Source organism: Etheostoma cragini, chromosome 24, assembly GCF_013103735.1.
Source record: "Etheostoma cragini isolate CJK2018 chromosome 24, CSU_Ecrag_1.0, whole genome shotgun sequence".
Lineage (NCBI taxonomy): Eukaryota > Metazoa > Chordata > Actinopteri > Perciformes > Percidae > Etheostoma > Etheostoma cragini.
Genome location: NC_048430.1, coordinates 2,069,263 through 2,094,002, shown reverse-complemented (window position 1 = coordinate 2,094,002; position 24,740 = coordinate 2,069,263). Strand labels below are relative to the sequence as shown.

At 40.8% G+C, this 24,740-nt stretch overlaps 3 protein-coding genes and 10 non-coding genes across 15 annotated transcripts; 1 reads left to right on the top strand and 12 right to left on the bottom strand.

Annotated features, from left to right (window-relative positions):
* Window positions 1-45: 45 nt before the first annotated feature.
* wdr12 (WD repeat domain 12) lies at window positions 46-4,381 on the bottom strand. The gene is made up of 13 exons (XM_034864501.1): window positions 4,158-4,381; window positions 3,687-3,781; window positions 3,311-3,405; window positions 2,965-3,071; window positions 2,738-2,853; window positions 2,495-2,649; window positions 2,331-2,376; window positions 2,159-2,244; window positions 1,912-2,052; window positions 1,423-1,528; window positions 1,155-1,287; window positions 546-618; window positions 46-361 (listed from the first exon to the last, which is right to left on the bottom strand). Exons 1-13 carry the CDS (start codon window positions 4,196-4,198, stop codon window positions 284-286), a joined length of 1,272 nt encoding a protein of 423 aa, XP_034720392.1. The 5' UTR covers window positions 4,199-4,381; the 3' UTR covers window positions 46-283.
* Window positions 4,382-5,360: 979 nt separating this feature from the next.
* On the bottom strand, window positions 5,361-10,274 carry nop58 (NOP58 ribonucleoprotein homolog (yeast)). The gene is made up of 15 exons (XM_034864484.1): window positions 10,230-10,274; window positions 9,677-9,753; window positions 9,429-9,481; window positions 8,970-9,094; window positions 8,744-8,880; window positions 8,487-8,551; window positions 8,154-8,288; window positions 7,666-7,811; window positions 7,272-7,398; window positions 6,919-7,082; window positions 6,686-6,820; window positions 6,144-6,205; window positions 5,907-6,055; window positions 5,700-5,815; window positions 5,361-5,615 (listed from the first exon to the last, which is right to left on the bottom strand). Exons 1-15 carry the CDS (start codon window positions 10,272-10,274, stop codon window positions 5,556-5,558), a joined length of 1,596 nt encoding a protein of 531 aa, XP_034720375.1. The 3' UTR covers window positions 5,361-5,555.
* On the bottom strand, window positions 7,156-7,238 carry LOC117939704. The gene has a single exon (XR_004655648.1). It is a non-coding gene; the product is annotated as a small nucleolar RNA SNORD11B (small nucleolar RNA).
* LOC117939708 lies at window positions 7,496-7,579 on the bottom strand. The gene has a single exon (XR_004655652.1). It is a non-coding gene; the product is annotated as a small nucleolar RNA SNORD11B (small nucleolar RNA).
* LOC117939706 lies at window positions 9,303-9,390 on the bottom strand. Its single transcript, XR_004655650.1, has one exon. It is a non-coding gene; the product is annotated as a small nucleolar RNA SNORD70 (small nucleolar RNA).
* A 636-nt stretch (window positions 10,275-10,910) lies between the features above and the next one.
* nufip1 (nuclear FMR1 interacting protein 1) lies at window positions 10,911-14,961 on the top strand. Of its 3 annotated transcripts, XM_034864472.1 has the most exons (11): window positions 10,911-11,334; window positions 11,926-12,008; window positions 12,138-12,242; window positions 12,349-12,411; window positions 12,500-12,576; window positions 12,765-12,857; window positions 13,192-13,367; window positions 13,585-13,719; window positions 14,054-14,325; window positions 14,450-14,534; window positions 14,565-14,961. In XM_034864472.1, exons 1-11 carry the CDS (start codon window positions 11,118-11,120, stop codon window positions 14,933-14,935), a joined length of 1,677 nt encoding a protein of 558 aa, XP_034720363.1. In that variant the 5' UTR covers window positions 10,911-11,117; the 3' UTR covers window positions 14,936-14,961. The 3 variants fall into 3 exon arrangements, with proteins under 3 accessions (XP_034720363.1, XP_034720362.1, XP_034720361.1); XM_034864471.1 differs by having other exon boundaries at window positions 12,141-12,242; window positions 14,450-14,961; XM_034864470.1 differs by having other exon boundaries at window positions 10,913-11,334; window positions 14,450-14,961.
* Window positions 14,962-15,547: 586 nt separating this feature from the next.
* Window positions 15,548-15,620, bottom strand: trnam-cau. The gene has a single exon. It is a non-coding gene; the product is annotated as a tRNA-Met (tRNA).
* Window positions 15,621-16,780: 1,160 nt separating this feature from the next.
* trnag-gcc lies at window positions 16,781-16,851 on the bottom strand. Its single transcript has one exon. It is a non-coding gene; the product is annotated as a tRNA-Gly (tRNA).
* A 285-nt stretch (window positions 16,852-17,136) lies between these two features.
* Window positions 17,137-17,207, bottom strand: trnag-gcc. The gene has a single exon. It is a non-coding gene; the product is annotated as a tRNA-Gly (tRNA).
* A 1,032-nt stretch (window positions 17,208-18,239) lies between these two features.
* Window positions 18,240-18,312, bottom strand: trnam-cau. The gene has a single exon. It is a non-coding gene; the product is annotated as a tRNA-Met (tRNA).
* Window positions 18,313-18,418: 106 nt separating this feature from the next.
* On the bottom strand, window positions 18,419-18,489 carry trnag-gcc. The gene has a single exon. It is a non-coding gene; the product is annotated as a tRNA-Gly (tRNA).
* A 1,388-nt stretch (window positions 18,490-19,877) lies between these two features.
* Window positions 19,878-19,950, bottom strand: trnak-cuu. The gene has a single exon. It is a non-coding gene; the product is annotated as a tRNA-Lys (tRNA).
* A 532-nt stretch (window positions 19,951-20,482) lies between these two features.
* Window positions 20,483-20,555, bottom strand: trnam-cau. Its single transcript has one exon. It is a non-coding gene; the product is annotated as a tRNA-Met (tRNA).
* Window positions 20,556-24,740: the final 4,185 nt, after the last annotated feature.

The following is a 24,740-nucleotide window of genomic DNA, read 5'->3' as shown; positions in this document are numbered from 1 at the left end:
ATTAATAAAACATTAAATAGAAGAGACATTTCAGGAGACAAAATAAATTTATAATTTTCTTGGAACAGGAAAACAGATAATCCATAGGAAAATGTGTAAAAATTGAGAGGGGTAAAAATAACCAAGGAAGCAGAGAACAAAACAAGCAAAGTTTTGTACTATACAAAATTCTAATTCACTGCTGCTTTCTGCCTGTGACTACACTGATAATGTCCTACATGCTGTCCGTGTTGTCTGCGGCGATGGATGTGGTGGATCTCTGGAGGCCATGCTGTTAGTTGACCTATGCCCCCGCATCTGTCTGGCAGGCTGAGTATCTGTAGGTGTACAGCTTGTTATCTGCACCCCCGCTCAACATCAGCTGAAAAGAAACAAAGGAAACAGAAAGTTACACATTGATTTTACGTTTTAAGTGTGTCTGTATAGAAATAAATTTTTTCCTTCATTATGTCAGTCATTTATTGGTTTTATTTATATATTTTCTATCCTTATTTTCCCACTGAAAATTCTTTTCTTTGGGATATATTGGTGGAAAACAGTCTTACCCCGCTTTCAGTCCAGTCCACACAAAACACTTTGTCCTCGTGGGCCGCTAGATCATACAGAGGAGCCTTACAGCTGGGAGATATGAAAGAGACATGTGTGTTAACTTCATTCATTAAGTGCCAAAAGAACTGGAAGTATTCAGCTTAAAGCAAAATGCTCGTCACTGTCCTGAGAAAACCACGTATCTCCAGAAAACCAACTTTTAATGATTTTTTTAAAAACACCAGTTTTTAGCTCTGTTAACTTTTTTTTTATATTTAAATTAGCTTGAGAAGGAGACAAAAAATAATTATTAATTCTAAATGACCAGATCAAATGTCTGCCATGCAGGACCTGACCAAGTAGGGCTATTCTGTTCTGTGCAGAAGGAAATGCATAAATAAATAACATGGTAACCATCTTTGCCACACCATTTGCTTAGGGTTATTGATTGATTTATCAGCAAGTCAGGGTAATCACAAAGTACTGAAAGATGGATTTAATAAAGTAGTTTTTTGTTGACAATAAAACTATAGAACATCCTTTATGTCCTAATGGGAATGTAACAGATTTCTGATTGGAACACAGACTTTACTAAGTATACACTGTGAACTACGTGCTTCACAAACCTTCTTGTGTCCCACAGTTTAACCAGGTTGTCAAGGGAACCGGAGACCAACTGGTGCTCATGTGACGGGGCCCACTTCACAGCAGTGACCCAGCCCGTGTGGGAGGTCAGAGACAACAGCACCAGCGACCCGTCTGCAGGGGAAAGGAGAGGACGCTTTTATAACGGGGAAGAGGAAAAGTGCTCGCAGAGACTGGAAATAAAACAATGTTGCTAAAGCGGCTATGTTTGGGTATTTGTAGGAGACGCAGACTAAATAATCGCGGTACCTTTGGTGCGAGGGTCCCACAGTCTGATGTGTCTGTCTGTGCTGCCCGAGGCCAGCCGTCGACACAGAGGTGAGTAGGAAATACAGTTAAATACTTTACTGCCCGTCTGTGGAAGAAATAAAACGTCAGTTTTTTTAAATAGGAAATGACCAAAAAAAACATTAACTTTTCTAACAATTTCACTAATCTATAATATTTCAATATTATTTAAGCTTAAAAGGATTGCATTTTCCGAATTCATAAAAAGAGCAGTGTGCTTTCTATGATGTTCAAATAGTATTAGTATACTGTATATGGACTGTAAAAAATGTAGATTAAACAAAATGTCTAGATGTGAAAAACTTGAAATATTGCCAGAGGTTTTCCTCTCAGGATGAACTTTCAAACTCCGTTGTATGTAGGGAGGAAAAAGGCAAAAGCCCGGGCAAAGGAAGGATGGAAACCACCTGCTTTCTGGCCCAGTTACTGCTCGTCGGTGGTTTTTCTCACCAGCGCAGTCTTCATTCCTCCCGTCTCGACGTCCCACACGCGGATGGTGTGGTCCCATGATGCACTGCAAACCTCCTCACTGTCGCACCACAGGACAGAGGACACCGCCTCGTTGTGTCCAGATAATGTCATCAGGGGAGTCTGTGTCAGTGGGACAAACCTCATTTTGTCAATATTCCTTCATAGTTCAACATGTTAAATTTGACTTAGATGGACGTTTTTTCAACAACTGTCTTGGGCCACTCACCCTGGTGAGGCCTAGCTGTTGAGTCTTCTGTTTCTTCCTCGGTCTGTCAGCAGGTTCTTCAACCTCGTCGGCCTCTTCTGTGGGTACTGACAGGGAAAGGGTTGTAGCTTGTTAAAGATTTGGGTTTTATTCATTAATACTTAACATGCAATCAGTCATTCAGGCAGCCTACCTGCTGACCAAATCTTCAACATTTTGTCCCAGGAGCCACTGCAGAACTGTATGGGAGCAACACAAATGCTTTGACCGACATATAACAGTAGAACCGGGCCCGTTTTTCTCAACCAGTCCCAACTCGATTCTACTCCTTCCTAACCCCTATGAGTCCCTCTTTACCTTTGAGCCAGTGGGGTCTGTTGCAACAGCGTCAACGCTCCCTGTGTGTCCCCGACAGCAGTGTCTGGCTTTCAACTTGTTCCTCTCAGAGTTCCACTCCCATAGCAGGAGGGTTTGGTCCAGAGAGGCCGTCAGGAGCAGAGAGGTCAGACCATCTGCACAGAAGCGTTGACGAGGATGTTTTGAGAAAGGCTGTCATTATTATTAGCAGAGTAAATGTCTGCCAATCTCTGCACTGCTCACCTCTTTTGACCCAGGCTACATCTTTCACCACATCTGTGTGTCCGGCCACCGTCATCACTGCCTTGCCCTCCGAGGACCAGATCCTGGCTGTCTTGTCATATGACCCTGTTAGGATCCTGCAAAAAGAAAATGTGTGTGATGGTGATGATATTAACTAGCAACCAGTTGTAAATGCAATGAAAAGTGGGGGAAATGCCCCCCCTTTGACACTCTGTCCATCATCTTACCACTCAGAATCTGCATCCACAGAGCTAATCCAGTCATCGTGCATCATGCACTCCTCAGGCTCTGGGGCTGTAATCCGCTCTACATACTCTATCTCCACCACTTCTTCCTGAAACCCAGACACACACACTGATGCATCAATATCAAAGGATGAGTTCCAAGACTATTAAAACCCACTAAATCAATCATTCTCATGTCATCTGGCAGGAAATAAGGGACATCAGACGGCCTTTCCGGCAGCACCTGAACAATTCCGGAAATTAAACGTTGTTGATATAGTCTAAAGTGCCGCTAACATCACAGGCACACAGCATATCCATGCGTTTCAAGCAGCGAGGCCGGTCATACCGTTGATATGCCTTCTGTGTCCATGTGGATGGACAGCGACGTTCGTAGGAACTGACCCCTGACCAGGAAGTCAAACTCCACTTTGCTGTGAGATGCTGTGGAACCAAAAACAAGGATTTTTGATTGAGTACTGAGATTTTGTGAATCATTTGATATAAATTAAGATCAGTATAGAAGACATTATATAAAAAGTTTTGCTTAGTAATATTAGACAAAGACAATGAACTTAGACATACAGGCTAATACAAGTGAAACACTGTGTTGAGTAATAGATTTTCTAAATGTGCACTACTGTGTGGGAACTGTGTGGCAGAAATAGTCCCAGTAACATACATTACATTAACATTGTTAATGTATGAAGTAAAGTGTGTTTTACCATTGTTGGCCTCCAGCAGCTTGTTGATGACATTGCTGAGGTCCTGCACTTCAGAGCCAGCAGGGATGGAGAATGGGACATCATCTACAACATACCTTTAAAGAAGAAGAGTCTTTTCTTAGTTTGTAGCGTGGGTTACGGCCATCAAATACACACATACATTTAATATTAAAAGGATTGGCTCTTCATGTAAGTTTCTGTATAACATAGCTGCAAATGACAGCGGCCAGTCATATGGGATTGTTAGCACTAGCTAGCTAAAGCAACAAGCTAAAACCAGCTAATGTTACGAACTATTAAAGGCTAATAGTAAAAAGAGGCGAAGCCTACATTTACAGTACACATGCATGGGGTGTGTCTCACAGTAATGTCGCAACGTTTCTGTTTACAGTGATTTGCTGCTCGTTAGCCAGCCCGCTAGCCATTCTCGTCCTTTGAGTTTTCTTGTTCGTTAAGGGAATAAGAGCTCACCTTTTGTCCTCTGTGAAGAACCTCGCTTGTAACTGTGACATTTTCAGTTATATATTTCTATTACAGAGCACTAGCAATATGAATCTAAGATATGGCTGAGTAGTTAATCTTCTTCTTCATAACACATCTAACTCTCATGCGTGCCCATAGTCTGCAGTGCGTGCCATGTGGTACGAAAGCAAGGCATTTCAGCAGAACACAGATGCAGCTAATCGATGATGTAGATCTGTGCTCCTCCAGTAACGCCTGCCCACGGTAAAGGCTTGGACTCAAGTCATTTGCCAGTAAAAGCTCACTATGGTATTAGCTAAATGTACTCATCTAAGTATCAAAAGTAAAAGTACTCACAATGAAGGGATGCAGCACATGGACCCCGTGAGTGTTATGCCGTTATTTACATTATGTAGCATGGAATACTCCAATACCTTAGGTTTGTATAGTACCGGTACTTCAAACCTATTGGTGATCTATTTTAACAAAAGGTATGAACAAAGGGGTGTTTTGTGCAACATCTGTATTCTAGTTGTACGCCTTCATAACAATTTATTTTTTAAAGCCGCAAGCATCAGCTTCAAGACAGGAATATTATTTAATTTAACAAGTAGTTAAATAAAATAACATGGTACACAATTCACCATCGCAGACTATGTAAATTCATTTCTATTCATTAAATTGTTTATATGTGGCATGCTGAAGTCAAATACCAGTAACGGGAGTTAAACCATATTACTCGACTTTATAAAAAAGTGACTGAATTAAGCGAGGGTGCCTCTTCCTGCTTACAAGATCTAATTTTAATTTGTAAGAGAAAGACTGATCTCCGAAGTCAGTCTTGCTTGAAATGCAATGACGCATGCGACTCAGAACTTTTACCTCATTTTATATGTGTCTACATGTAATATAGGAAACTACATGTGGTGACAAACATTTGATAAAAACTTAAATGATCCACCACTGCAGTTCGAGTTTCACGTTGAATAATTAATGCAGATCCCTGTTTTTATGTTCAAACAGCCAAACATGTTTATTTCACCCGGGCAGGCGTTCAGCGTTGACAATACAATCATTCTTCACCAGAGAATGGAAGAATGCTCATCTAGACTCATTGCTCTGCATGATACAGATGTTTTTGCAAATAAAAATCAACATAAAAACAGTCAACCAGGGTAGAAGATTAGAAACTTAAAAAAGATTTACATTTTTCACAGATTTTATGACTGAAACATACTGGTTTCAAACCACATCTTAACCTCAGTTATAGAAAAGGAAGTCCACTGATGATTGTTCTTTAACGTGAACTCTTTGAGGCCCTCAATACAGTTATGCTCTTGATCGATGTAAATGTATGACACAAAACTAAAATGACAAAAACAGAAAATATATACACTGTCCATTATTTCAGTCATCTTCTTCCTCCTGCTTGACCTTTTTTTTCTTCTTTTTCTTTTTCTCTGTTGACTGGGAGAGAACAGAAGTGAGCACAGCAAATATGCAACAAAAAGAACGCAAAATTATCAAATCGTAGTACCGACAGATTCCTACCTCCGTTACTGCTACCACTTCTTCCTCCTCCTCCTCCGGTTCCTCCACTTTCTTGTCCTTTTTCTTCTTCTTTTTCTTGGGCGTCTCCTCTGCAGCACCAGACGTTTCTGCTGCTTCTACAGAACATGGAGAAAGCCGATCTTGAGCATCATGAACTCCATTGTGGATAATTTGCCAAAATATTAGGTTCATTTATATTCTACCCACCTTCTGTTACTCGTTCCTTTTTGGGCTTTTTGGATTTGACCACAGGTGTAACGGGCTCTTCAGCTTCCTCCTCCACCTCCTCAAACTTCCTCTTCTTTGAGGTGGAGGGAATAGTAGAATCGCCAGACGGATCGTATATTCTCACTTCACTGTGGAAAAGCAAGTAGGTACTTAACACCTTTCACATTTACAAGTGGAAATATTGAATCTTTGGAAAGGGCCTGTTTGAGTATTTACCTCTTGTGCTGGTATTTGTCTGCCTTTGCCATTGCTTTGCCTGTTCCACTGATTCTTCGGATCTGAGAAGCAAAAACAGACAAGATCAGATGACCAGCAGAAAGAAAGCCCAGAGCACTCAGATACATAAACATTGACCTTTTAACCAGCACGGCAATAGTGAAGGACGGAAACTATCTGGGCCAATATGTAAAAAGTACATACTTAGTAAAAAAAAAAAGATTCCAGAGGTGAATGTTTAAGACCTTGTATCTTTCAGCAACTCATCTGTAGTGTGTATCTGCTGCCAGTGCTACTCCTAACTGAGGAGACCTCTGGAGTTCTCTAAACCTTTTGGGAACTGAGTCAAAGTCTTACACTCAGGAGCATTTAAGAATGCCTCTTATTCTTACTAAAAACAAAAAAACAATTACATAAAGTTTTGATGTATTCAAGACCAAAGGTTTACTCTGAGTGGCTTTATACAATTTAAGTACATTTCAGAGTGGTACCAGGGATACTGAAAAGGGTCTCCCTAAAATCTCTTTTCTACTTGTACTTACTCCCTTCTCCTCCAGCTGGCGCAGCCTGGCCTCCAGTTTGGCACGGTTCTCTACTCCCATTTCTGCGTTTGTGTCCTCTCCCAGGGCATCATAGCGAATAGCCAAGGATGCTTTAGCCGCGAGCATTCTAGAGATCTGGACAGATATTACAGGAGACAAAGCCCATGGTTATTTTCTAACCACCAGACTGAGAGGATCATACCTGGTCCAGTTATGGGTCATTTTGTTCTTACCTTGCCCTTATTCTTGGCAGAGGTCTGGCCCACTAGGGAGGCATGATAGATGAGACCGTACTTGGGTGTGTCTTTGCGAGTCTTGAGGGCTCTAAACAGAGCCTTCTCAGCTCCGAGGATCTGCACCGTGGAGGCCGGATGCTTTGCCAGATTCATAAGGGAACCTTAATAACACAGAAACAAGACAGACACGTAAATACGTTGCTCTCACCAGTACCAGCTCATTGAGCCTCTTTACACAAGCTCAGATGAGGTAGTGACTTAAAACCATCAGTCATTATCAGGAAAGAGACATTATGTCGTCATCATCACCGCTTGGCGGGTTTTCACACTAACGCTTCTCAGGGACTTACCTGCATGCGAGATGAGCCGGGCGCCCACCAGCTCTCCCACCATTACTGTCAGGTTAGGGGCGATTGCCATCATTCGGTTCTTCAAGTAGTCATACAGCTGAGTGCGATATTCTGAAATATCAATCACCTATGGAGAAGAAGGAGATACAAGTTCTTTTACAACTGCCAGCAGATCAAGAAAATTATCAAGTTATCCTGTAGTTATGAACAGGAGCTATCTACTGTGACTGTTCAGATGAGGTAGTGACTGAAAACCCACATGGTTTGTTTCAGGATAAAGACTAATGTCGTCATCATCACAACTGTCACTTGAGCTTTCCAATGTTCAAAAACAAAATACACAAATAAGTATGTATTGGTGTGTTCGCATGATGACGAAAGTAAAGAGACAAACCTGATCACATAGGTGCCTTATGTTGCCGATGTCCTGTTCCGAGACTTCTGTTCCCATGGAGATCTCAGCAGCCAGTTTAACCTCTGCTTCAATTTCTTCAGGGAGGAAGTCTGACAGATCAGATCCTGCCACGTTTGTGCGATCACCTGGAGACACAATATTGCGAATCAGGAATACAGTCACTGATGATTTGATGCAAGTATCACACATCTGCTCTAGAAAGCATTATGTAAATGAGGGGGAGCTTTAGAATCCAAGACGCTTGGGTTTGGAGGATACAAATTTGTTACTAACACCCTGCAATAGAAACTCAAACTTTTGAGTAATTGTGAGTAATTCACAATTAGTGACTAAAAGCATCTCCGCCTCTGTAGATCAATGTTAGTTATTCAAATCTCTTTCAAACCCACTAACTTTGCAGAAGTGCAACACCAAGTTGCTGGAGTACCCCTTTTTATAGTTATGTGCAAATGCAGATTATTCTTTACCAATGTGGCGAGCAGCTTTGCAGTATGCCAAGTTGTCTGTGACAATTTTCCCCAGCTCAGGGAAGTGCCAGCCGTACCACTCTCTGCAGCGCATAATGTAGTTGTTTAGCTCCTTGTCCAGATCATCCAGAAGAGCTGAGGAAAAAACCAAATGACCAAAGTCAGACTGGATACTCAAATAAACAACCCTCACTGTAGCTTATTTTGATGGTAATTCTGATAATCCAAAGACCAAACAATCTAAATGTTGAGAAAATATGATTAACTGAGTAATCACAGCATTAATCACTACATATTATTTGTGTTTTTCTTAAAGAAAAAGCAACAACTTACAGATAGCTTGCACAATCATAGTATCCACTTTGTCTGGACTGAACTTCAGCTTGTAGCGGGATAAACTGGAAAATACAGAGAAAAGCTTTATTAATGACATGGAAAACTACTTTTGATCTTCCTACGCCTGGGGAGAGAAATGCTGCCTCAGTGGTAGTGACGAATGCTGAGGAAAATCTACAGGGACGTTTCAGACAGCAAGTGTAATCATGGGCAGCAGTCGTATGTGTGCAACACTGTATCGATATACCATCTACCTGTGAGCTAATCCTAGAGACATGGCGCTGATCTCCCTGGGAGGAAGTCCAGTGATGAGGCTCTCCATCTGACCCCTTATGCATCTCATCAGTTCAGCCACAGCAGGGCTGTACACACAGCTCAGGTCCAGCTTATCCTGAAAACCAGAGCCGGTTAGAGCCATAACTCTTGCATGCAATGCAGTTACAGAATTCTAATTATGCACGTATATGTTGAGCCACTTACTTTAATAACCCCACCAAGTTTTGCATCACTGATGGCCAGCTGCTCGTGAGCTTCCTTGGCAACAACTTTCTTCAGCACTTTCTTCAAACTTTTGCCAATTTTTCCCTCGGTGAGGGCAGTGACAGCTGAGTGGCAGAGGTTAAGAACACTGCATTAAATTCATTCTAACACCTACATAATCTGACGCATTAATACCCCAAAACATTAAATCGAATCTGCTTGAGGGGGAATTGTAGGTTAAACCCAATCTTATTCAGTTTGAAATGTTCTATTTTCTATTCCCGTCTATTTAAAAAAGGGGGCATCTACCCATCTTCGTTGTCTAAAATACCTGCTGACATGGTCTCAGTGGTAGTGACGAGTACTGTGGAATACCTCATGTTTTAAAATCAGACACAGAATACATCACAGACCACAGAGCTCAGCTGGACATTAGTGCACAAAGACATAGATCTTTACCTGCTAAGGCTTCCGTCGTGTCCTGAAACTTCTCAAAGTGCTTCAGTTTCACACTAGCAGAGACAAAAAAAAAGCAGATATTATTCATCCAACTTAATTAACCCTTGTGTTGTCCTTCGTGTCACGGAGACTTGTTTGGACATTTTAACGCGTTCAGTGCAGGATGGTGACCCTTTAGGACAACACAAGTACACGTAGTACACAGTATCACATGGTGATAGCTAGCAGATTTCATCTTCAACACTTACACTTTGTTTGCCTTTTCAGGAGTTTCAAACTCCTTATACAGGCTGTCGACCTGTTGCAGCTTCGACTCATCAAGCACCTGGAAGATAACAGAAGCTCTCAGTTAGTGGTCTTGTATTAAAATAAAGGTCTGGGCATCAACCAAACCTGACATGTATGCTGAACTCAGGATTTTGAGTTGATAATATCTATAAAATGTTGTACATAAACTTGTTGAGAGAAGTAACTTTAGAGACAGTCACTTAAGTTTGCCTCAACATGCACACGTGGTTACTGGGCCTACACACTGCCAACCTACAATAGCTTCACAAACACGGCCGTCTAACGGCACCCTCAACACATTAAATTATACATTTCACACACCCGAGTACAACTTGTAACATTACAAAATCATTCTGTCACTATCAGTATTCTTACATACAGTTGAAGTAACGTGGGCTGTGGTAACTAGCTGCGAAGCTAACCTAAGCTAACTCAAGCACGCTAGCTCATGTGCTGTTAATCTTAATATTTGCTAATTCTTTAAGTGACAGGGATCAAAAGACGAATACAAACCTTGAATATTGCATATCCAGCGGCTGTCTCAAACAGCACGAGCATTTTGGCAGCAGTTCGGATACTTTACAGAATGCGTGCACTCTCAGAGTTGAGAGCCGTCTGGTTTTTCTCGTCACCACGCTGCTGCTCCCTCTCCGTCTGAAACACACGCGGCGAGAGAGCACCGGAAACTGCTGGGTTGCCAAGTCCGCTTTTTCCATATCACCCGATATCCGAAATATTTTAAAACTGTATCAACATTTCAGCTGATTGAGAAACTACTCCGTAGTTTTAGAATTTTCATAAAGAGAAAGTATAACCAAAATGTAGTTTACGTCATGCAAATAGTTTACATTGCAAATACACACGCACCCATATTTATACACACACGTATGTAAACACACACAAGCAGTGAGTTGCCTAACTTATGATACGTATAAGTATTTGTGTAACTTATTAGGGTTTCCGTTACCTTATGTACATGTCCAATCAAGTAGAAAATAAATCCCAAACGGGGTTTCTTTTCAACCAGGCACCCCAAGGAGATGAGCTCAAGTGTTAAATCTCGCGAGACGTTTTAGCAAACATACTGGCTGTATATTTTTTGTAAAAACACAGACACCGTCTTGAGACATAAGAAACACGGATGCAGTGGAGCATGGTATGTGCAATTTCAAGAAACCAGTCATAGCAATAGTATATATCTCCCTTTTTAGATTTTTGGGGGGATTTTAGTTGTGTTCACATTGACGTCCTTCCTACTCTCGCGGAAGTGACGAACGTGTGTGCAAACTACACTAGAGCAAAAACATGCACATGTGAGAGCTGCATGGTGAGAAACCTAAGTTTACTTCAAATATAACGTTATTTCACTATCGACGTGAAGAAAGGCTTCGGACACGGAGTATGAATGAACCGGGACACTATCCTCCGCCGGACTTCGGCTGTCCCCCTCCTCAGCAGCCCCGCTCGAGCAGCTTCCATCCCAACATGTGGAGCTGGGGCGAGACGTCCTCCGAGCCCACCTGGGACTCTAGCGGCCAGGCGGGATGGCATCACGGAGCAGCGACAGGCTTTGGTTTCCCAGCAGGCCGTGGAAACTATGGATCGAAACGTCCACACGGTGAGTAAGGTAGCCTGGACAGTCGTGTAATGCTGATCAAACCCAAAGACACACGGTATAATTGACAGCTTACAGCTTGCTACTTTAACATCTAGAAACAGTTTATCATGTTCAACTGACTTGACCTGTATTCTCCTTGAAATTACTTGATATAATTATAAACGCTATTAGCCTACTTTTAATCAAAGTCAAAGTCAATCAACCAGTGTCCGAAATATCTGTTGGTTTTACAGGCTGCATGAATTAATCCAACTAATTCATGCCATTTTACATGAAGAATAATGTATCTAACTGGTCATCAGGACTATATTACTAAGGATTTTTCTTTTACAATTTAAAAATGTAAAAACATTGTAGGAAAGTATTAAAGGGATGGCCTACTCTGATTCTCTGACTCTAATTTAGTGTTAAGAAATTGCAGTCTCCAAGCCTAAAATGACAACCCAGATTAGAACAGGTATAGTACTCTCCATGTCGAGTAAACTCCACTTGCTTCGTACAATTGTTGGAGTGCCCTTTTAATAGTCATAAAGAAAATACAGTCATATTATTATTAATATTGATGTATGTGTTATGCTGTCTTGCCTTCAGGTCAAAACTTTGATCGGGAATGGCATCAAGGTGGACATCAAGGTGGAAGACAGAATTATGGAGCTCCTTATCCTGGGAAAAGGGTACCTATCTGACGCACTTTAATCACATAAATCATGACTTTGCCCTTAATGTGTTGTGTTAGTCATAGAACAGCCGTGCACTGAGAAAAAGCCCAGCAACATTAGTAAATTGATGTCTTTAATCCACAGCAGAAAAATAAAAAAGAACCAGACTATTCTCATTTTTGTGACACCTGTGACCGGGCCTTCAAAAACCAAGAGAAGTTTGAGGAACATGTTTCTCAACACGTCCAGGTAATTTGATAAATCTGTCAAGCATATTTGGCTTGATTTAATGTTAATTATGGAAATCAGTATTCAAATTTGACTACCGACTACCTCTATCAAATCTCTTTTGTAGTGTTCTGTACCTGACTGCAGCTTCATGGCTCATGAAAAAATAGTGAGCATCCACTGGAAAAATGTAGGTCAAACAACTCACTGTGTATCTTAGATTTATGATCTCAGTATTTTCCTTTGCTAATATCAGTCTTTTCATGTCCTGACTGCAGAACCACGCACCAGGCGCAAAGAGGATTAAGCTTGACACACCTGATGAGATTGCAAAATGGAGAGAGGAGAGGCGCAAGTCAGTATTAACAAATAGATTTTGAAACTGTGGCATCCATTCTAATTTATATTTGAGTTGATTAATGACATTACACCAAAGGTTAATTTTAATGTTGCCTATGTATACATTTTGCCTATGATGTCTACTTTCATTCAGCAAATCGTAATGATTGTTTTTCAACTTGAACCTTAATTTGTTTTTTCCAGAAACTATCCAACACTTCAGAATATCGACAAGAAGAAAAAAGTGATGGAGGCGCAGGAGGAGACGGGAGCCGTTCTGGAAACAGCTCAGTTTGGGTAAATGTACAAATGTTATGTGTAAATGACGTATTTTGTACTGCATCTTTCTTAATTTCTCTTTTACCGCAAAAAAGAGTTTCGAGTTTATATATTTGAAAGAGCAAACCACGCAGTGACTACTGAGAAACTGAAAGATCGGTATCCAGACTATGAGCTGACCTGGAACAACAAAGGATATTAAACTGAACTAAGATCCGCCTCGGTTGGACGCCCCTTTCTCCGGGACTGACATGGCATTATAGTGAAACCCCTTATGCAAACGCAGGGCATGTCATTAAGAACCATACAGAGTCTGTCTAGTGTTCACTGTATCTCCATATTTTATTTAAAGTCGAATGAGAGGAAGAGGACGAAGTCGGGGCCGTGGCTGGGGTAACAGAGGGTTCCATGGGCAACACCCTCGAGGCCCTCACCCATCAGCCAGAAGTGCTACAGACAGACCTCCACCTCTCACCAAGCCCTGCAGGGACGTGGATCCACTGGGAGCGCTGGCCAGCAGTGATCATGGTGAGTGACTTTGTCTGAAATGGACAGAGCACAGTAAACAATCACCTAAAGTATGTCACCATGCAGTAATTGTCCCACCAATGTCATTTTTTTGGTCATCATTAACATCATAGTCAAAATCCAACTACTGTTGGTTTGATATTGTCTTCATTTTAAGATAAGAAAAAATGAACATGTAACTGATCTGAATTTCAATGCGTTTTTCATCTGCTTCCAGATTCAGACGGAGAAGACCCAGCTCTTGAGTCCAGGACTGGTGTCCTGGTTGTGGCGCCTAAACAGATGAGCTCCGCTCTGGGATCCCTGGTGGCCAACTACGGGTCTATGAGTGAAAGTGATGAAGAACCAGAGGGTAGGTTTGCTACCATCCTACTAAAATGAAGCTGAAACTTAAAGGGGATCGTGCCTTTGATGTGGCAGCTCCACAAATATGGAATGACCTACCTCTCAGCCTATTAGACAAGCTTCCTCACTGTCTGCTTTTAAGTAGCTTCTTAAACCCCACCTTTTTTCCTTGGCCTTTCCCAACTGAGACTGACATTTGTGTACACCATTTTTTACTGTGATACTATTTTATGTTTTAAATGTTTAGATGACTTCTACTTTGTTCTCGATACATAAAATACGCATTGGGAAATAGCATGTTGCAAGAAAAATGTTACAAATTATTTTTCCTTGTGTTTCAGCCACCCCTATTCAGAGATATAAGGACCTTGTACAAGAAAACCAGGCTCTGCTAAACACAACACCACTAAAGTCCCAGGACAGAGGACCCTCCAGAGGCCCAGAAACATCTTCTAAGGTTACAGATGCTCAGAAAGACGCCCACCCTAACTGTGCCCTTCACACACCTAACACCAGAAGAGGAAGATGGGGAAGAGGAGGCAGGGGAGGAAGGGGCGGTAGAGGAGGACATCAAGATACACCGCAGGCCCGTCGTCCCACTCTACTTCAGATGGTAAGATTATACAAGCATTTTTCAGGAATTTTAAATTGAAAGAATACAATTTAAATGTGTATTATCTGGATAATGCATCTTCTCGGCCCTCATAAGCTTCCCCATTTTCTTTAACTCTGTTTAGTTACTGGCCCCAGATATTCGCCATGAGAGGAATGTCCTCCTGCAGTGTGTGCGATATGTTGTCCGAAACAACTTCTTTGGCCAGGAGAGCAGACCTCAGAACCAGAAGGGCATCCAGGAGAGAGTCTCACCAGCTATACCAACCGGAGACTATAAAGGGAGTCAAGAAAAGCCACAAGATGAAGCCCGGGCTGTGCCTCGGTCTACCTATCTAGTTGGTGGAGAGAGAAGTTCAGTAAAAGTCAGTTATCAAGAGAATTTAGAAAAACTTAAAGGTGCTGCGGTTGACCAGTGCTCGCATACGTGCTCAGTATCATCCAAGGATCCTTCTGTAGAGCAGTTTGCAGGGCATTTTATCCAAAATACTGAAGACCCAACTACCAAAGACTGCCACAACCCTTATTTGAAGGAAACCAATCAAATCCAATCTACTTCTTATATTTTCGATGATGAAATATGGGAGAGCCCTGATTCTGTTATGTCCTAAGGAATTATTATTCAGTTCTAAAACATTTCAGAGATTGATGTTAATTCTTTCAAAGGCTTATTTTTTATGTGATTTGATGTTAGTTTGACTAACAATATCCATTTATATTTTTGTAACATGTTATGTACTGAAGAAAGACAACCTTTTTTTGTGAAATAAATTACATCAACTCTAAAGATCATTTAAAATGTATTCAAATTTTTAATTTTAAGCTTGAGTTATGATCTATGTTTATGATTTGCGGTCTTGTACAACGTACAGTTGCTGATGTTGAGAAAATGAAGGGATTGATACTTACACTATCAAGAACATAAACAAGATACTTCTTATAAAGTTTCTGTATAAGGGTTGCTTTCCAGTGTCAACAATGCTGCTGTATACGGCCTTGTTGCCTGGAAACCACCTGAACTTGTGCTTAGTCTCAAGTCACTTTTTCAGCTCCCCCCCTGTGGCTCCAAGCACCGCAGCCTAAACGCACTTAACGCCTATAATGCAGCCAAAATAGATCAACATAATTAATACTTTATTTTTTATTTAACATAGTTGCTCAGGATGTTGTATGTGTTCATGTGTGACTGAAGATAATTTCAGGCGAATGCATTACAAAATACTTGCCCCGTGTGAGGCTCGAACTCACGACCTTCAGATTATGAGACTGACGCGCTGCCTACTGCGCCAACGAGGCCCAAAATCTCATGAAACCAATCAATGTTATTCATGGCTAACGTATAAAGTCTTACATATACAGTAAAAAGTAAATGTAATCCTTCCTGGCCCAGAAGTAAAGTCCCCATACTCTCAGTTTTGTGAGTTGTTGAGATAGGTGAAACTCTATAAACTTTGAAATACGCTGTCTATGATAATTCTTGATTATGTGTGCCTTGTTGTACATGGGGCATTAATCTTAATATATTATTTTTGTGCAAGTGTAAAAAACATTGTGTGAGTTTGTCTCTGCATATTGCTGTACTTGCCGTGTAAGCTACTCTCAGTTTTAAAGTTACAATATGTAATACTGACAGCTGTAATGATGTTGAAATGAAAATTATGTTACAGAACCACTATGAACTATTAGAACCATAACTAACATGTCACACACATAAGAAAGGCACTCATATGTTTAAAACAAAAAAAAAATACACACAAGACCACAAACAAATTAACAAATTATTACAATAATACAGTACAAATGCAATAATGAATGGGTACAACATGAACAAAGGGTTTAGGGAACGTCTTCCTACCGTCCTTGTTTTCAGCCCCTAAGTGGATCAGCTGTTGGGTTTCCTCCTGCGTCCCTGTGTGATGCAGGGCGGTATATGCAAAGCACGTAGCTATGTATCATAGACCGTTAATATTGATATATATCTATACAGTCTATGCGATGTATACAGTCCCTTCAAGGCAGAGAAATGCGGGACTGTTGTGCAAATCAACGTTAGCGATTAGCGTTAGCATTGCAAGCTAGCGATTTTTAAAAAGTTTCAGTTGGGAACATGGTTGCGAGTATATATGCACAGGACTGTATAGACCACAAAACAAGACTGTTGTAACTTTTAAATCCATTATTTAAGCCAAAAGTACTTACATTTATGTGTCTCTCTGGTCGATGGGCAGCCACTGTTGCTTGACTGTATAGAAGTGAGGTCGCGTCCACACTTGGTTTCTAGGGCTATACACCCCTCGGTCTATCCCCCACCCCTAACAATTGGGACACCACTAGGTCCTGCGTGAACGCGCAAAAACTAGGGGAAGGGGCAAGGGGTAGGGGTAAGACAAAGGAATGGGAATCAGCCTAGATGTGTCATAGCCCCCTCACGCTCCAGCAATAGAACAAAAGAGAGTTGCATTGGCCGGGAATCGAACCCGGGCCTCCCGCGTGGCAGGCGAGAATTCTACCACTGAACCACCAATGCATGGATGTCTTGTGGCAGTCATGGTAATAACATCACAGTGTCTGAATGTCTCTGGACTTTCATGGGAGTCACAGGACAGTGTCTGACTGTCTCGAGAAAGTCATAGTAATCACAGGACAGTGTACAGGACAGTGTCTGACTCTCTCGGGAGTGTCTGGGAGTCACAGGACAGGGACTGACTGTCCCGGGACAGTCATAGAAGAAACAGGACAGTGTACAGGACAATGTCTGAATGTCTCTGGACAGTGATGGGGGTCACACTCCAGCAATAGAACAAAAGAGTGTTGCATTGGCCGGGAATCGAACCCGGGCCTCCCGCGTGGCAGGCGAGAATTCTACCACTGAACCACCAATGCTCACGTGGACTCATTTGGACCTCAGCAGTGACACCAACTGCGGCTACCAGAAATAATGCAATTTCTTAAATGTAATAGAGAAACAAATCTAGCTCCATACTTCCCTAACTGGGGAGGATGATAGAGGTAGAAGACTTGAACCACACACAAACAGGAGCAATGTGGCCTCGTAACATAAGGTGTAAGACAGAGAAATGAGATTCAGCCTAAGGTGGAACAAAAGTTGCAGGAGAACAACGTGAAAGACGTTTGGGCTGAAATAAAGACCATCACAGGCCTGAGGAAGAGTAGCAGCTTTTTGGAGGGAGATCTAGACAGGGCAAACCGGTTGAATCACAGTCATCAAGTAGAGTTGTTGTGTCACTGCAGATAATTCCAAGCAAATTTATTTCAAAAGATATTGCCCCATGTAAGGCTCAAATTCACAACCTTCAGATTACGAGACTGACGCGCTGCCTATTGCACCAACAAGGCTTAAAAAGTAGCCCTCCTCGACGATTGAAAGTGATCTTGATGGACATGAACTGGAAGGATTGATTGAAGGATTGAAAAACCTAGCTTAAAGAATAATTCTGGCCAATTTTTACATTAATCATGATTGCAAAAAATATGCGTGTAGTTTTTAAGGTGGTGTCAAGAATCCCGTACAGTACATTTTCCTCCTACGTTGCCACAGGGTAGAAGAGAAAAACAACAAGCACTTAACTGCTCAACAGATGGTGTAACAGTTGACTGGTTCCTACAACAAACTAAAGCACAAAGAATAGTTGGTCATCTTTTCTTTCTCCTAAACCGTGAAATAAAACAGACTTCATGTGCGGGTAACATCGAGATCTACAAAGGAATAATCGAAAGCACATATGCACAAACCCTCCCTCCCTCCTTTCATCCAGCATGGACGGTCCTCCCTTTTCCATTAGTCCCGCCGCACGCGTGTGGCAAGCTTGCGCTTGGATTCAAATTGCAAACATTGCGTTGTTTGAGTTGATGTGTCACTGCAGAGAATTCCAGGCAAATACTTAACAAAACACTTGCCCCGTGTGAGGCTCGAACTCACGACCTTCAGATTATGAGACTGACGCGCTGCCTACTGCGCCAACGAGGCACAAAAAGTGGCCTTACTTGATGACTGAAAGTGATCTTGTTGGATATTCAATAGAAGGATTAAAAAACGTAGCTAATTCCGGCCAATTTTAACTTTAAAAGTGCGTTGCATTGGCCAGGAATCGAACCCGGGCCTCCCGCGTGGCAGGCGAGAATTCTACCACTGAACCACCAATGCATGGATGTCCAACTGACATGGGTTGGAAAAAGTCTAGAAGAAGATAGCAAAGCGTTTTCAGATGCCAGTATCCTCTGTTCGGAATCTAAGTAGGAAATGGTCGTCATCAGAAACAGTGGAAGTTAAAGCAAGACCTGGGAGACAAAGAAAAATATCAGACAGAAAGGACAGTCATGGAAGTCACAGGACAGTGTATAAGACAATGTCTGACTGTCCCAAGACAGTCATGGAAGTCACAGGACAGTGTCTGGACGTCTCTGGACAGTCATGGGAGTCACAAGTCAGTGTACAGGACAGTGTCTGAGAGTCAGTCATGGGAGTCACAGGACAGTATACAGGTTAGTGTCTGAATGTTGATGGACAGTCATGGGAGTCACAGGACAATGTAAGGGCCGGTGTCTGACTGTCAGGTCACAGGTCCCTTGGTTTTCATGATGTTGTGTTTGAGCAATTAAAAAAGGGCGGAGCCAAAAGGTGTAATATCTCCTCGTTAGTATAGTGGTGAGTATCCCCGCCTGTCACGCGGGAGACCGGGGTCGTTCCCCGACGGGGAGTGTCTGTCCTTTTAGATTTGTATACTGACTGTCTTGAGGTCCTTTAAGTATAGCTTATAGCATCCATTCTCTACACTGTTTCTTTGAAATTGAGCAGAAACAATGTTAAACGGATTGCATTCTTTGGTCTGTACACGTAGCTGTGTAACAAGGAAATGCAAAAGGTGCTGCATTGGCCGGGAATCGAACCTATTCGACTATTCGATTCTACCACTGAACCACCAATGCTCACATTTTAAAGTAACTGATTTCTTTTTTTTTTAAATAAGTTCTAGTCAACTGACATTTGGCCTAGAAAATACTAAATGTACTAGGCCCAATGTACAGAACAACTTAAAGTCTCACTTATAAACATCAATGGAGTACTTGACCGATTAGCATTAAGCTTTCTATCAGAAGAAACCAATATTTTTGAACGACCGTGCTTTCCCTGTCAATCAGCTGATCGCTATTTTGCTGCGCTGACGCACACAGTGGAATATGTACAACTTGTTAGGATTGCACATTTAACAATAAAATCTTCTAATAATTTGGTGAGTATATTTGGTGAGATTGATTCACACTCAACTTTTTGACTGTTATGAGTGCATCATCCGGGTACTCTAAGTGTACTGCATTTGACCACACTGCGCACTATGTACTCAAATAGTTAGTATAAGTACAAAAGTGCATGATTTAAGACACACCATAAGTATCGCTAACTAAAATGCTAGTTAACATTAAAACTAACTAAAATGCTAGTTAACATTAAATCAATGTGAAATTTAACGTGAAGAAACTCTGAACTATCCCTTAAAATTACAATTTACAACAGAGTGAAAAACAAAAGTTTTGCGCCCAACGTGGGGCTCGAACCCACGACCCTGAGATTAAGAGTCTCATGCTCTACCGACTGAGCTAGCCGGGCCTGATGCTACAGGAAAAGTCCAGCATTTTTATAATGTCACATACTATTATTTGTACCAGCCAACCAGATGGATTAAATCAGAGAGGTATAGGAAGCTAGACTATGGTGGAAAAGCTGTTTTTTAAGCAACAACCCTGGATCATTAGAGAGAGGCCTGCAAAACATAACCAGCTGCAAGAAATGAGCACCAAAATGAGGCAGCAAAAATCTGCGTTGTTATTCAGTTCCTGGTAACAAACCAGACACAAAAATAGTTTCTTTCCAAAAGCCATTATTCAAATTTTATTTAAAGTAAAATACCCTTACAGAAACCCTCTAACACAACAACAGTCACTGTATCAATAAATAGGACTGCACAATATCGAATTGCAACAATATAGACATATGAATTGTTTAGACATACAAAAGACGATTCTTTTTGTTGGTTGAAGGTAATGATTATAAGAAAACTGCGCTTTATAATGTAAGTGACACTTTTTAGGTAGTGCCTATTTTATTCAATTTAATGTTCAATAAAGGACAATAAAAGAAGTGCCCCGTGTGAGGCTCGAACTCACGACCTTCAGATTATGAGACTGACGCGCTGCCTACTGCGCCAACGAGGCTCCAAACATAAGCAAACTAAAAGTGTTTAAATAGGAACCACGAGCACATTGTTAACGCAGGGATTTAGTTGAGGCTAAACGCATCTAAACACTGTTTACGCACCTCCCAAAATTCGGAAATAGCGTTTACCCACCTCCAAAGCCCGTCTATCTATCTCTTAATAGCACATTGTTCCTGTTGTTGTTGTTTTAGTTTTATATTGTTCATTATTAGTTTCCTAACCTCATGTCCTAGGTTAATTATGTCGGTGTAGCCTGAAATAGTGATAATTACAATAATATGTAAACCAATCTCATAATTATCTTACCAATAAAACATAATCTAGAGTACAACGTCTTCACGACTAATTGAGAATGATGCTATATGGCTTTATATTCCAGACATAAAGTCCTTAGAGAAAAAACTTGCTGTTATAGTGTTTGTTTTGCTGTTGTATGGTATTTGTTTTGATGCATAGTATTTGTTTTGCTGTTGTATGGTATTTGTTTTGATGTATAGTATTCGTTTTGCTGTTGTATAGTATTTGTTTTGTTTTGCTGTTTAGCATTTGTTTCGCTGTATAGTACTTGTTTTGCTGTTTTTTAATAATGAATTCCCTGTGCGGCCTCACATTAGGCAGTGACCAGCCTTCAAGGCCAGGCTGATGTTGGTAGTCCATCTAGTGGACAGAAGGTGTAACAACACCCACATGCTCGTAGTGGCATTGACCATTCTTAGCATGCGTAATGTGGTAACCTAGCTACATATTTATAGCTGAATATGAGCATTACATATTAAAATACTATTCAAATATTTTTAAAGTTAACAAATGAAATCCGAATGGTATTATAGAGGAAGACTAACAGCTCTATTATACGTTAATAAGTTAGTAATAAAGGGATGACGGATCAGCCACCAGGCCGCAATCTGATTTAGCCGAACCCTTAGCTTACCTTAGCTGCTCGCCCGCGACGGTCAACCTATCTCAGCGTTGTCACAATTTTATTTAAATCGTTGAGCTATTTTGCTTCCATAACGTGTATTATTTTTGACAAGTGGGGGATTCAAAGTGCAAAAGTGTTTATTTAACAAGATTACTTAATATTTCTGTTGATTTCTCGATAATGCCTTGTTTGCATGATTAGCTAAACACCTGTAATGTCTCCCCTTTACGTTTAAAATGTAGCTAGCTAGCGATCTTACATGCGCTTTTAAATGGGAACTAAAGCCAAAGATTCTTTATTAACCGTCCCTGATACAAAAAAAGTCAAAAAGCAACATGGCAGTTGGCAGTTACTCACCAAGTGGCCGCAAAAACGTCGCTGAATTGAACACCTTTTTTGCTGCGTTTTCCTTCACTGTCCTCGGCAAAGCTCGATGTCCGATGTGCTTTTCTGATAAAAGAGTTCTGCTGGTCCTCTTACTTCGCCGCCGTCGCATATAATCCCGATCATTTACCTTAAAACATGAACTTTCCCGAAAATATTAAACCAAACGCAAATATCTGCGATGTGACTAGCTAGGTTATTCCTCCGTCGTCAGTCCAGTTGAAAGAAGTGAAATGACCTCTAGACACCAAGGCGCCTCAATTAAGATGCAGCCAATGAGAGAAGGCCAAACATGATCAGATGCCACGAGCTGAACTCATGCGAGCTGTGTGCACAAGTGGCTTCATTCTGACTACATTATCAATTGGCTAATAAAATATTATAAATTGCATTGTGATCATAGACTAGTTTATTTCAGTGGTACTCAACTGCTACATAACATCTGAGTCAGTTTTCAGATTTTTTGCTTAATTTTAAGGGGTCATTAAACTCTCTCGTGAACGCTTGATATCGCGAGAATACAGCTGCCGTGCAAGTCTAATCATACGTACCTAAAGTTATATCAATAAGGATTTATATTAATTTATCAGTGAAAAGCTGTGTCAAATGTATGCTTTCATGTTAGTGCATAAAAATCAGGATTTGTTTCAGGAACAATATTTTTTTCTGGAGTGACGCCTGGAGAATCAGTTCTGAACAAAATTTAGACATGCACCAACTGAGAGCCACATTTAATAATTTAATTTCACCATGCATAAACCATATAGAAATACTTTACAGCAATGACAATAAAAAACTGAAATTTCAAATGTCACAGATCACTGAAGGCTCACATGTTAACATGGGGTTAGGCTGATGGTAGTTAGTACAACATAAAGTCAACAAAACGGTTAAAATAAAGAACACTGGAAAAACTAAAATCAAGATTCGTTAGAAAAGATGATGTTTCTTTTATGTTACATCCATTTTGCAACCAGCAATGGATCGGTGCGCTTGATTTTCTTTTTACAGCCCTAACTCTGCTCAGTGAACCGGGTCTTGGCGTCTGGTGGGTCATCACCGCTCTACAAATCGAAGAGCACTAGGAATAGTAAATCAGTGGACCGCCCCCCCCCCCCCCCCCCCCCCCCCCCCCCCCCCCCCCCCCCCCCCCCCCCCCCCCGACAGAAATGGGGGTAGAAATGAATGAAAAAAGAAGGTTAGTGTGTTAGTTGAGGTGTGGGTAACGTGCAGAAGGCATCCACAACAACACCTCTACCCTTTTCAAATGGCACTAGTTAAGAAAACACAAAAACATGGCAAATATACTCCTTCATATTACAGATGATCAGAAACATCATCCCACAATTAATACTGCTTTCATCACATCAGAGCACGGTCAAAACATTACAGCAAATGAATGTTTAGCCAATAGCTCATCTTCACAAATCTGGAAGACACTCTGTCAAATGTATGGCATTTGATTACAATAACTTGTATTTAGGTCAAACATAATTTTGACCTTATAAGAAAAAAGAAAGAAGTGTTACATAAAATCGAACTGGCTGTACTTACATGTAAGCATCACTATTTCTCACAAATTCACAGTTGTGTCATCTTTCCAAACCTGTCAGTGGAGTCCCAATTTGGCCCAACTAGCACATTGAGAGAAGGAAGTGCCATTAGCACTTTAATTGTCAACATGGATACAGAGTAATTAACATTAGGAGTTTTTGCTTCACTGAGCTTCCTTGCTTAACAATGATATTACAAATTTACATAACGTTCAAAACCCATCTCAGTACTGAAGTGTCTAATTTATCCCACTCAGGCCGATAAATTCAGACCTTAAATTATTATTTCAATCTGTTGAATTGCATCCAGGAAAGCGATCAAGGATTTCAATTAGTGTGTAGAGCACAAAATGTGCTTGTTAACACTACTTACTCACAAGGCTGCTTTATACAAAAGATAAACCAACACAATTTACAACTTAAAGCACTATTAACACATTTATGTCAAATATGATGTGTTAAGTCAGATATGATGTGTTCCTCTCTTCACCATCTGACAATGAATTAGTGCTGTGTGGAGATAATGTGACAATTTTAAGAACTAGAAAATACTTAATATCTGGAGGAAAATGTATGTGTCTGCCTGCTTCAGAAAAGTTCCCAAAGCTTCCTTTAGAACTTTATATTTAAAAAGTGCAATGTTTCACCATCAGAGGCAAAGCAGGCAGGTGGAGAAGTGAAAGAACGCAGGATTGGATCAGGGACAGTGAGAAAAACTATTAAATGTAATACTCCATCAGATGTTATGTAATTATACAGCAACAAAAGATTATAATATGACACAAACAAGAGAGTCTGCATTACTTTTTCTATCTAGGCAACTCAAAACTACTTAGTGTAAAATGGCTGTATAATTACACTTCAGTCAATGGAACAGAAGAGAGAGCTGTAAAGTAAAGAGGTTGAAAAAAGGAATAAAAACATAGTAGGTCCAAGTCACTAAAGTTCCATTTAGAGGAATGAGTTAGCTTTATGGGTCATTCATTCATTCAGCTGTCTCCTGTTGTGAAGTTGGTGCTTCTTCTTCTTCTCTTGAGGAGGATTATATCTTGACTTTATGAGACACAAAGCAAACAAACTACTCTCTTACCAGAGTTGGAGGGAACGCTGATTAGAATTTCCATTGCATTTTTCACTGAAACTGTGTGACACTTGTTTATAACCTTGTGGCTCATTTGGTTTCTATGGTTAATGGAAACAATGCTAAGAAAGCTTTTTAATGTAGCTGATTTTTGAAATAAGTCTGGCATCCGTTTAAGTAAGTAATGTTTTAACATAAAGATGGATCGCAGTGTTTTCCCTACAGAAATAAAGTAATGTTGCA

What these genes read in the sequence shown, in the direction of transcription:
- nop58 (XM_034864484.1), bottom strand. Translation starts at nt 10,274, where the DNA reads ATGCTCGTGCTGTTTGAGACAGCCGCTGGATATGCAATATTCAAG. An exon ending in CTGCCAAGAATAAGGGCAAG is followed by an intron (nt 6,821 to 6,918) that starts GTAAGAACAAAA and finishes ATATCTGTCCAG; the next exon opens with ATCTCTAGAATGCTCGCGGC. An exon ending in AAAGGAACGAGTAACAGAAG is followed by an intron (nt 5,816 to 5,906) that starts GTGGGTAGAATA and finishes CATGTTCTGTAG; the next exon opens with AAGCAGCAGAAACGTCTGGT.
- wdr12 (XM_034864501.1), bottom strand. Translation starts at nt 4,198, where the DNA reads ATGTCACAGTTACAAGCGAGGTTCTTCACAGAGGACAAAAG. An exon ending in GCTGCTGGAGGCCAACAATG is followed by an intron (nt 3,406 to 3,686) that starts GTAAAACACACT and finishes TTGGTTCCACAG; the next exon opens with CATCTCACAGCAAAGTGGAG. An exon ending in GTGGATGCAGATTCTGAGTG is followed by an intron (nt 2,854 to 2,964) that starts GTAAGATGATGG and finishes TTCTTTTTGCAG; the next exon opens with GATCCTAACAGGGTCATATG.
- nufip1 (XM_034864470.1), top strand. Translation starts at nt 11,118, where the DNA reads ATGAATGAACCGGGACACTATCCTCCGCCGGACTTCGGCTGTCCCCCT. An exon ending in TGGATCGAAACGTCCACACG is followed by an intron (nt 11,335 to 11,925) that starts GTGAGTAAGGTA and finishes TCTTGCCTTCAG; the next exon opens with GTCAAAACTTTGATCGGGAA. An exon ending in TGAGCATCCACTGGAAAAAT is followed by an intron (nt 12,412 to 12,499) that starts GTAGGTCAAACA and finishes TCCTGACTGCAG; the next exon opens with AACCACGCACCAGGCGCAAA.